The sequence below is a fragment of the Chlorocebus sabaeus genome, chromosome 20 (genome assembly GCF_047675955.1).
Source record: "Chlorocebus sabaeus isolate Y175 chromosome 20, mChlSab1.0.hap1, whole genome shotgun sequence".
NCBI classification, from domain to species: domain Eukaryota; kingdom Metazoa; phylum Chordata; class Mammalia; order Primates; family Cercopithecidae; genus Chlorocebus; species Chlorocebus sabaeus.
The window spans coordinates 80,022,809-80,034,825 of record NC_132923.1 but is presented as its reverse complement, the minus strand read 5'-3'; the positions used below and the strand labels follow the sequence as shown (position 1 = coordinate 80,034,825).

The 12,017-nt window shown below is 41.1% G+C and overlaps 1 protein-coding gene across 1 annotated transcript in view; it reads right to left on the bottom strand.

The window, feature by feature from the left end:
• Positions 1-9,564, bottom strand: part of FYB2 (FYN binding protein 2) — a 76,396-nt gene extending 66,832 nt beyond the window's left edge. The window contains 3 exon segments of the mRNA XM_038004591.2: positions 3,821-3,854; positions 5,619-5,780; positions 8,703-9,564. Coding sequence (XP_037860519.2) covers positions 3,821-3,854; positions 5,619-5,780; positions 8,703-9,564 — 1,058 coding nt within the window.
• Between the last annotated feature and the right edge of the window lie 2,453 nt (positions 9,565-12,017).

The window sequence follows — 12,017 nt, the reverse complement described above, 5'->3', positions numbered from 1 at the left end:
AAATATGATGCCTGTTGTACCAAAGAGTATATATTAGACATATGGTTGAGAGTTTGGGTAGGGAGGTCAATTCTTTTTCCAGATTAGTTTGAAGGACTTTGAAACAAATAAATAAATAAAGCAGTGTGTGTGTGTGTGTGTGTGCACGCATGTTATTTTATTTTGTACACTGCTATATTTTCAATGTATGTAAGGGTTTGGCCCATAGTGGATGCTCAATAAATACATGTTGAATGAATAGAATTGGCTCTGATGAAGAAAAATATAAGACTCTCCAGGTGTTGAGCTCCTCGTGAATGAATTTCTCAGCATAGACATTCTCAGCATATGCTAAAGTTCTGAGCATAGATTCTTGCCCTGCTGGGAGGTTATATAATAGCTGAGCAAGGTTTATTGAACACTCTAGATGCTAGGCACTGCCCTAAACACTTAAGATCATTATTTTATTTACCCTCACCACACTAGTATGAGTTAGGTAATAACAACATCATCATTTCACAAAAGTAGAAACTGAGCAGATCTTAAGATATAGACCTTTAAGATGATTAAAATACATATCCAGAGAAATACAGCTAGAACACAAAGACTCCTGTTTTATACCTTATGGTTGAAAATAATGAGAGTTTTAATTTGGAGACGAATGTAGTCCTTAGATGTTTTGAGAATTTTGCAGAAGTTTTTTTTTTGTTTTAAGGTTTGCAGAAGTTACAGCATTTTCCCAAAGTTACACAGGTGTTAAGTTCTAGGGATTGGATCAAAACCCAGGCTTTCATTAACTTTGTGCTATGTGGCCTGGCTACATCAGATAGTCAGCACATCCCCTTCCAGTAATGAGAGCCTACACATACTATTTCTAATCTAATCTCTGAAATGAAGATTAATACCAAGAACATGGATGATGCTCTTCCTAAACAAGCACCAGTTTCCATGGAAGTTACAGCTAAAGCTATCACACAATATGGCATTTACTTGTTCAGACTAACTTATCATTGGAGAGAGAAAGTCCGAACTTTTTACCATGGCACTTAATGTATTTTAGGATCCATCCTCATCTCTTATTTTTGTACATTAGAGTATTTTTTGTCTGTGTATTTCTTTCTCTTTAGAATCTCCTTTCGTCTGCTTACTTCCTTCCCAAACTCCTTGCTTTCAAACATGTTGTACCTCTATGTTATAAATCGATAGGAACAATACCCTACCTCACCACTTTACGGTCTCACAAAAGAGAACACATAAGTAAACCTATCTAATTCCTACCTATTATGCAGGATACAGCTCCAGTTCTTTCATCTTCCACGAAGTTGCCCTAAGTTTTCTGGCCCCTCTTTATCTCTTTTGTCTTTCACTCTTTCAGCACTATGGCCCACATCATAATCACTGTTTAGTGAAACCTCATTTCAGAGGGAGGTTAGGTTCCAAAATCAGCATGAAAGGACAGAACAGTCAAAATGGCCCCCATAAATTCCTCAGGAAGATGGTACCACGTGGAGACTGACCAATGGGCCATCACAGCAAGTTTATCCTCCATGTCGAAACAGATTACTGTTTCTTTGATTTAAATGCCAGAGAAGAGGTCAGCTTAGATTAGAACCAATCTGTAGGAAAAACATGTATCTAGTTAAACACAACAGTCATCTTACGCTCAAACCTACTGAGATGTTCACCATATGAAAGAACCAAGAGCAACTGAGAGCACAGCAGAGGTACACTGTCCCTTCAAACTGTCATACTGGGACCTATGTTCATTGAGTAACTGGCGCAAACCATTGCCTGAGCCATTTATTTTCTCTCTTTCACATAAATGCACCTAGAACATGTCTTCACTGACCTGTCTTGTGCTGTCATTTAACTTTTTCAAAGGGACAACAAACCCAGGAGTTCCCAGAGCACATGGTGTCTAACACCACACTACCAGTTCCTTGTTGAATAAGATTGTCTTATCAATTCCTTGTTGTACAAGATCCTCTGTGATGTGGTTCCTGTTTACCGCTACAATCCATTTCTATACTTTCTATACTCTAACTGTACTTATTTCTAGTTTCCACAAATTAAACATGTTGCTTCACACCTCCTGCCTCTACCTACAGTGTCCTTTCCCATGCTATGCTGCAAATATACATCTTCAATACTCATTTCAAATGTTTCCTCTTCAGGGATAGGTTGACTGGATCAATACCCCATTCTTCACTCCTTCCTGCATCCCTGCTTTTTGCCATGAAACTTTCAGCACCCTCCCACTCTGATTCTGGGCTTGGCCACATTACTTGCTTGGACCAATAAGATGTTAGCAACTGCAACACAGCAAGGGCTTGAAAAGTGCTGGTGTGATTGGGCTTGTCTTGCTTGTTAGCAGTGACTGTAGAAGGGTGTCCCTGGGCTAGCTTGCTGGATGAGGAGAGACAGATGGTGCCAAGTCAAGGTGCCCAGCCATCCCAGCCAGCGCAATCTTAGGTCAGCCAACTGTAAGCTTCCCCCCAACATGTGAGCCACCACAGCCAGTATCACAAAGTTGCCTAGACAGCCTGCAGTCTACTGCAAACATATAAGCAAACCCAGCTGACCCCAGCCCAGATCAACTGTACCCCACAGACTCATGTATGCTATGAAAGTTTTACTGTTATTCTGTAGCATTACTCTAGCAATGGAGAACGGATACTTCTTTAAAGACTTCCCTGACCCTCCCAAGGAGATGTAACAACTTCCTCCTTAGTGCAGCCTCTGAATCTTGTCCTTTCCTCTATTACAAAACTTAACACACTTTACCATTGTCAACATTTGATAAAGGAATAAGTAATATGATTATTTGTTGTTAAGTTTGGATCTTCTTCTAAGACTAACCTTTTTGAGAACAGGGAACATCTTTGTGAGGAAGGTGAGGTATATAAACAATGTGGTTATGGCACATCTGGGTTGGAATCGTGGCTCAGCAAATGGCAAACTTTCTTAGCACAAGTGTCTTGAGCTATAAAATGTGAGCAGCTGCCGGGTGCAGTGGCTCACGCCTGTAATCCCAGCACTTTGGGAGGCCGAGGTGGGTGGATCACAAGGTCAGGAGATCGAGACCATCCTGGCGAACATGGTAAAACCCCATTTCTACTAAAAATACAAAAAATTAGCCAGGTGTGGTGGCGGGCGCCTGTAGTCCCAGCTACTCGAGAGGCTGAGGCAGGAGAATGGTGTGAACCTGGGAGATGGAGGTTGCAGTGAGCCGAGATCACACCACTGCACTCCAGCCTGGGCAACAGAACCAGACTTTGTCTCAAAAAAAAAAAAAAAAAAAAAATTGTGAGCGGCAGCAGCAACTGTGCAGCCCTCTTGAGACAACAGAATGGATAATGTGTATAAAGTAGCCAGCTGAGTGCCTGACACATCAAAGGTCTCAATAGATACTATTTGGTTAAGTGAGTTAATGAACTGACACTTCTATGGCAAAATTCTTAGAAGGAGTGTACCAAAAATAGAACATCCTTTATCCCATTACTGATTCCTAATATCACACCAGCTGCCCAGAGCATTCTTTAGCCTCTAATTCAATTTATGACTATGAAGGGTGATGTTTCAATTTACTGAACCCAACTATATAATTTAAAAAGTACCTGTGAGCACTATCTTTGCAACTTAACGTCAGCACATGTTAAATACAACTTATTTAATCTTTTGTTTACAACAAAAGTTGCAGTTTGCTGCTTATAAATCACTCCTTCTGAAACCCTTCTGAGAAATACAGATTCTTGGTTTGTGCTAATTGCCTGCTCTGGAGCAGGCTAAGTAGCCCCTGTGATGGGCTATGTTCCTACACAACTAAGGAGCATGTACTTACCTCTCTGGAGGCAGGGAGCCCTCTTCCACAGTCACTGCAAGAGAAAGAGGCAGAGTGAAAAAGAGGTGTTTGCAGCAGCCTGGTTAAAGTGAATGATGCTTGTGCAATGACGTGACCCCACAGGTAATGTGGAGAATGGAAGCTTGCCTATGCCTGAAACATCCCTTACCTCCACCCCAGCACCCAGGGGATACCTGTTCCTGCATTGCAGTACTCACCCACACTTTACAGTACAATTTCTTATTTATGGATACAATCTCTTGCATTAGACTTTGACCTCCTTAAAGAACAGCACCCCTGTGGGATTTATCTCTTAATCTCTCATTTCCATCACAGGAGATGGTACAGGGATTATTGCTGCTCAATGTTCCTTGGAAATAACCTTGAACATTTACAGAACACTCCCTGGTGTTCCAATCACTATTTAAGCTCTTTCCCGGCATCATGTCTCATTGTCCTCACAATAACCCTAAGAGATCAGTGGTATCCCACTTTACAGATGAGGAAAATTATCCCCATTTTATAGATAAGGAAAATGAGGCTTGGTGATTAGCAAACCCAAACTTAAACAGCTAGTGAGTACAGAGGCCCATTTTATTACAAAAGACTTAGTCCTTTTTTCTATGTTGTCTGATAAAACTTCTTCTCATTCAGAGAGATTATTTGAGGCCTGAATTATTTAATGTTTGTAAAAATCACATTTATTCTTCTTTGATTTGGAGCTGGCCATATCAGTAAAGTATACTTATAAGAGCCTATCTCCCCATATAGAATTTCCTTTTAGGATAAGACTTAAGATGACTTGTAGCAGTGGTTTGCAAAGTGTGGTCCCTGGACCAGCAGCATTAGCACCCTCTGGGAACTTGTTAAAAGGCGAATTATCAGGCTCCAACTTAGACCAACTGAACCAGAAACTGAGAACGGGGCCCAGCAATCTGTGTTTTAACAAGTCCTCTAGGTGATTCTGATGTACACTCAAGTTTGAGAATCATGAAGTTAGAGTCATTTAACCATGAAGTTGCTCAAAGCAGTTAAAACGAACAAAGACTGCGCTAGCTCTCTCAGTGTATCTGCCATCTGCTGGTGCTGACGGTCACAGTAAAATAAATGTTAACACAGCAGTACATTTTGTCCCAAAGTGTATGTTCATCTTGTGTTTCATTAGAGCAAACATAAGCTAAGGCATTTAAAATGTCAGCAAGATCAGATTGTGGTGGGAGTGGTGAGGGATGAGAGGTGTTCCTTTAAATAGTAAAAGAAGACACAAAATAGCACAGAAAAAATGGCTTCCAAAGATGTTTCAGTTTCTGGAAGGGATCAGAGGGTTGGGGGTTGTAGGCTTTCAATTAATTACCAAAAGCAGATCACAGAGGCCTGAGGCTGCCACCCCCCACCCCGGCTAAGGATTTCAGGTCAAGTTCACACTGACTTTCTCCGTTTTCACTCCTTCCCCACTTCTCCTGCACCAATGGATTGTGTTGACAACACAGGTTTGCAGGAAACACAAAGGTTCCGTGACTCCCTGCTCAGCAACTTTTTGTTTTCTTCCTCTTGGACAGATTCCCAGTGATCAAATGCAGTGCTCTCAGGGGAAGTGGGCTGGTCTAGGAGCGATAAGGGGCCAATTCCCACAGAGACGTCATTTCATGGGCAAGCTGCCACAGCCCCTAGATGAGAATAAGCAGTGATGGATGTCCAGCCTCATGGAAAACAGCAGCTGCATGGTCACCTGGGAGAAGATGTAGAGATGGAGGTGACTCCTGGTTGGCCATGTATAGGGTCCTGTGCATTTCCTTACCTTCTCCTTGAGTCTTGGGAACAGCAGCTCGCTGCCTCTGAAAGGCCTGGAGGTTCACGACGGTAGGTCTTGAAGGCTTTTGGGGAGGAGGACCCAGGGAGTTGATGGAGGGCAGTGGCTTCATTTTGGGAAGGTGGTGATGTCTGATATCTGACTGTTTCTCTGAACACAGACAGTAAAAAAGTAGGTTATGATTATTTTCATGTCATAGCTTGTTGGGTAAAACTGGTTCTTTGCCTCCATCTCAGTCCTGTCCAATCTATTCTCCACCCAACAGCTAGAGTGCCCCGATCAATACATAAACCTGATCAGTTGCCATGCTGCTGCTTTAAGGATTTCCTCAGCATGAAATCAGTCACTCCATGTCTGCCATTTCTACACCACAAGGCACCCATCTGTGTTTCTAGATTCTTTGTTTGGCATATTATATGTCTTGCTTCCCACCACTTAAAACCCAAATATTTTTCACACGTATCACTGGCTTCTCCATTCTCCAGATTTGATTTAGATAGCCTTAAAAAGCTCTCATATATCCAAAATTCTGTTCATTTTTTCTTGGTTCTGGAACACTATTCCCTTTTTTGACAAACTTCAATTCATTCTTTTTAGGCTCTGCTCCAATGACACCTTCTCTAGAAAGCTTTTCTTGATTTCTCACAGGAATCAAGGCCGGAATCAACCTCTGATTTGTATCCCCGTAGCACATTGTTAATACCACTGCATCAATATCATGGCACATTGGAGGTACTGATCTATGTTCCCATTAAACGTGGGCTTCTGTGGGTGGAGATGGTGTTGTATTGATCCCCCAGCGCCAAGCACAGGGCCTACCTCATAGGAGAGAGGCTGTGACTACTGAAAGGATTCTTCAAGCACTTATGACATGCAAATAATACTGGCTCTACAAAGAGGAACAAGAATTGATCTGGAATTTCCAGGGCTCACAGCCTAGGACTGGCTTCAAGACTGACTTTATGATATCTGGGCACCTGTGTCTTGGAATTTTCCAGGAAAGTTCCAATTTTATATATATTTGTCCTCTGCAGTATTAAATCCAACTCCAACAGAAAGTCCAATATTATATATGAAAATCATATCTGCCCTTTACACTGAAAATAGCACAAAATCTTATGCAATCCAACTGCTTTGATTTTTGACTTATGTAAGACAGTAGTTGACTACATGGGCCATCCATGTGAAAACTTAAGAAGTGGCCTAGCATTTTGCATATACCCCTGGGAGACTTCCACAAGCTGGAAGGGAGAGAAAGCTTCCTTGTTGCTTCACCCACAGCGGGTTACATCCCCAGAAACTCAGGCCCAAAGTTCCTTTCTTCCTAGGCTTTAATTACGAGTAGCATTGTCAAAAACTTCAGTCATTATCAAATTAGGAAGAAGACATAGTGAATATTAATTATCACTTACTAATTGGGCTTGGAGTTTTTACCAGGCACTGTGCTAAGTAGTTGACATCCGTTATCTCATTTAACTATCTCAATAGCTCCATCTGGTAGATAATACATTCTTCTTTCCTTTCTCTTGTCCGTCCTTCTTCCCATACATCTTTTTTCCCATCTGTCTTTTCTTCTTCCTCATCCCTTCATCAATAACTATTTATTTACTATATTCCAGGTATTGTTCTAGGAAGTAGGGATAGAGTTGAGAAAAAGAACTTGTATAGTCCTACCTTCAAGAATTTTTATTCTAATAACAAGAGACTGATGATAAACAAGTAAACAAATAAACAAGATCATTACAGAGATCCATTAGTTCTATGAAGGGAATAAGGTAGGATGACAAGTGTGAACTATTGATCATGAGGCAGTATACTTCACATAGAGAGGTTAGAGAAAGCTAACCTTGGAAAGTTTTTTTGGAACTTAGGCCTAAATGCAGCTACAAAATCTTAAAGAAAAGAGTTTTTGAGGAAGAGGGAACAGCAAGTGCAAAGGGCCCGAGGCTTGACAAAGCCTATTTAAGGAACAGCAAGAAATCTAGTGTGTTGACTATGGGCAGAGAGCTAGGGGAGGAGAGGTAGGAGATAAGTCAGACACAAAACAGGGACCAGCATGCAGAGCCATGAAGACCACAAAGCAAGTGGTTTAGATTCTATTCCAAGTACAAACAGAAACCATACAAGGTTGTAAGGAGATTCATCCATCCACCCTTCCATCCACTTAATCAATCATTCAACACATTTTTTTTAGGACTCATTCAATCTGGCCTTTTTCTTCTAGGTGCTAGGGATTTGGTAGTAAAAAAAGACAGTCCTTATCTTTTTTTTTTTTTTTTTTTTGACAGGATCTTGCTCTGTTACCCAGGCTGAAATGAAGTGGTACAATTTTGGCTCACTACAACCTCTGCCTCCCAGGTTTAAGCAATTCTGGTGTCTCAGCTTCCCGAATAGCTGGGATTACAGGCATAGGCCACTATGCCCAGCTAATTTTTGTATTTTTAATAGAGACGGGGTTTTGCCATGTTAGCCAGGCTGGTCTTGAACTCCTGACCTCAAGTAATCTGCCCACCTTGGCCTCCCAAAATGTTCGGATTACAGGCGTAAGCCACCGTGCCCAGCCAGTCTTTATCCTTTTATAACTTACATAATACTGAGGTGAACCAAGCGCTTGGTGGCAAAACCAAGAGTTTGCTGATAGATTCAGTGTGTATCTGAAGGGAGTGAAATAGGGAAATAGAGCATGGGTCCTAAGTTTTGGCCTGAGAAATTAGGAGGATAGTTGTGTTGTTTACCAAGACAGACGATTGGTGATGGATTTGAGTTATAAGAGAGCACTCAGGCTCTAAGAATCAATATAGATTGCCTAAATTCATGCAACTTGTAAGAAATCGAGCTAGGATTCAAATCCAAGTTTTTCCAAAAGCTATCTCACAAAGCAATTCCAGGAGATTAAGCACTTTACTCAAACCCAAGATTACAGTTTAGCAAATGGGCCTAGAATATCACGCTGAAAGTCTGGAGCAACATTGCCCAGGTCATATACATAACCACTCTGAGTCAACAGGTTTTAAAATAGAAAAACATGATGACCCCTCCTAGCCCCTGTCCCATGAGGATCACATTTGTTACCTGGGGCCTGGCTGGCAAGCTCACACTCATAGATGGGCTGGTAGGTGCTGCTTGCTGGGCTCTTCTCAGGACGTGGGTTTTCCCAACTCTTCCTGATATGATGAGAAATTACAAAAGAGGGGTCTTCAGAGACATTAAGTAATATTTTGGGGGCCACCAAGTGCTTCTGGGAAGGAAGAGTCTGGGCTCCTTTTGTTTCCAGCTTTTTCCTGGGTTCCTCTGGAGTAAGCCCCATGCCTTTTTGCCCTTCCAGATGGAAGGCCTTACTTCCACAGTTGGCAAGGAGAAGGGCTGATGACATTTCACTTTTCTGAGATGAAACCTTCTCCCAGTTCCAGAGTTTGTTTCTGAAGCTATTGGCCATCATTACTTTTTCCTTAGTGATTATCTCAACATTTGACTGAGTCACCTCTAACAGCAGAGAAGTCTTCTGTGAACTTGCTGCAGAACATACAGTGGACTTTCCCAGAGGCCCTGGGGAGCTAGAACATTTTGGAATTTCAGTCTTTTGAGCCAACTTTATTTTCTGAGGTTGAAGAGGCCGGGACTCACTACTGGAACAGTGTGGTGGGTGCTGCTTGTGGTTGGATGAGAGGGGTTTCCCATTGGCCAAAATTTGAGTTGACTGTTTGCCTCCAATGTCACCATTTGGAGAAACTCCTGCTGGGAGTTTAATAGGTCCTGGAAGAGGTGGAGCATCAAGATTTTGAAATTTGGCTCGAAGTTCCTTGAAGCTTCTTACCCCTTCCTAAAACAAAGAATAATCAAACAAACAACAAAAACAAACAACAACAACAACAAAAAGTGTCTCATTATTCCAAGAAAAAAAGCCAGTGTGATTAGATCTCACTGATCTCACCATGTTAAGGGACTCTAACTGCTGATACAATGCAACTGCTTCTGGGCAATGTTAGCCAGCAATGCTATTGTCTATATGAGATAGAATGAAAACACTATCTCTTTTTTAAACACTCAAGGGATGTTTAATTTTCTCACAGCATATAAAGAACACCTATAGATAGTACTAAAAACAGTGGAGAAACCCCTTGATAAAAACTTTTGATGGCTCCCCACTGCCTATAAAAATAAATTCCAAACTGCTTTATACAGAATTCAAGATTCTTCACAATGCAGTCCCAACTAGCGCAAAAGATGGTGGAATTATGATCTCCAACCACAGCCAAACACAACTATCCTTAAACCAAACAGAACTGTTTACAATTTTCTTAGACCCTCCTACTCTCTATCACCTGGAGTTTGCTTTGTGTTCTTGCTTCACAAAATGCATCCCCATCAGCTTGTCAACACCTTTCTTGCACTTCACTGCCTACTAATCCATCAATATTTCACCTGGGGTACTTAATTCAATATGCAAAAAAACTCCATTAAAAAATAGACAAAGGACATGAACAGAAAATCAACTGTTGCATGTTCTCACTTACAAGTAGGAGCTAAACACTGAGTATACATGGACATAAAGATGAAACAAAAGGCCCTGGAGACTATGAGAGGGGTGAAGGGATGAAGTGAGAGAAAGGTTGAAAAATTACTTATTGGGTACTGTGATCACTACCTAGGTAATGGAATCATTCATACACTAAACCTCAGTGACACACAATTGATCCATGTAGCAAACATGTGCCTTTACTTCCTGAACCTAAAATGAAAGTTGGAAAAAAAAAAAAAAAAAGCTTTCAGCTGTGGATGACAGACACAGCTAACTTCTTTCCTGTCTCCTTGGTACTTCCTTAGCTTTTTATATCTTGGCTGTTGAACTTAACACTATGGTATGGAAAAAAGAACAAACTTTGGAAATAGACCTATGTTCATATGAAGACTCCACTCTTTATCCTCTATGGAAATACTCTGGGGAACTCGATCTTCTTCCCTCTAAGTGCCTCATAAAAATAAGTTATCAAACAGTAGCAGGATTAGGGCCATTATAAGTGAAATGTCCATTACAGTGCCTGACACATAGTAGGCCCATGATAAATAAAAGTTCTTTATAAGAGGCTAGATGACCCTCTTGCATTTTTAACTCCCCTTGGAAAATGATCATGCTCTTCCCTCTAAATTCAGCTCCAATTTGGTATATGAAAATAACGGTAGTAATGGGAGCCCAACCTTTGTGGCAGAGGAAGGAGCATGACTGGGTTTATATAGTGAATTGATTGGCGGTCTGGCCAGGTAGGTGTAGGCTTAACTCCTGCTCCATGCTCTTCCTGCTGGTTCTTCTTCCTCCCACTAGACCGCATTAGATTTTGTAAATGTGTTCTGTCATCTTTTGCTTTTATAGGAAGTAGGATAATGTCTAATGGAGCCATTGCAAAAAGTAAGAGCCACTGTCCTCTCCTGATCTTCTTAAAGGTTTTTAATTTCATGTACACAGACCATGTCCATGGCAGGGACTTCTGATTTTGCTAGCTTAGGAAATGTTGGGCGACCTTTTCTCTATATATTTACAGTTGACTCACACCTGCCTTCTGAAGATTTTGGAAGGGAGGGAAATTGAACAAGAAGCATGAAACAAGTGTCTCGGAGCTTAAGTACATGCACTCTCCCTCCTTTTTCATATCTCTGTTCTCTATCTCTGTAACACACACATACATGCACATGCATACACGCACACGCATACACACACACACAGCCAGCAGGCAAGTTAATTCAACCATACTTTCTCTCCCCTGACGTGGCAGAAGCCAGCACTGGGCGTGAAATCAGGAGATCTGAGTGTGAAACTCTGCTTATCCATTTTCCACTTATGTGCCTTGGGCAATTCACTTCACTTTGTTGAGCCTTATTTTCCTCACTATAAAATGAAACATATTTCTGACAGCAGTTCGGGGTTAATGTAAGAATCAAATGAGATAACAGACATACACACCTCAGTGATAAATATTTTTATATTGTGGTAAAATATACACAAAACATGTCATCTTAACCATCTCTAAGTGTACAGTTTGGCAGTGTTACGTAGATCCACACTGTTGTGCAACCAATCTCCAGAACTCTTTTCATCTTGCAAAAACAAAACTCCATATCCATTAAACAAGTCCATATTCTGTCCTCTAATTCTACACTCTGTCTCTGAATTTGACTATTCTAGGTACTGTATAAGAGGAATCATAGAGTATTTGTCTTTTTATAACTGTCTTATTTCACTTGTTACAATGGCCTCAAGGTTTAGCCATGTTGAAGCATGTGTTAGAATTTCCTTCCTTTTTAAGGCTAAATAATGTATCATAGTGTATATATAACACATCCTGTTTATCCATTCATCCATCAGTGGAGAGTTGGGTGGCTTCCATATCTTAG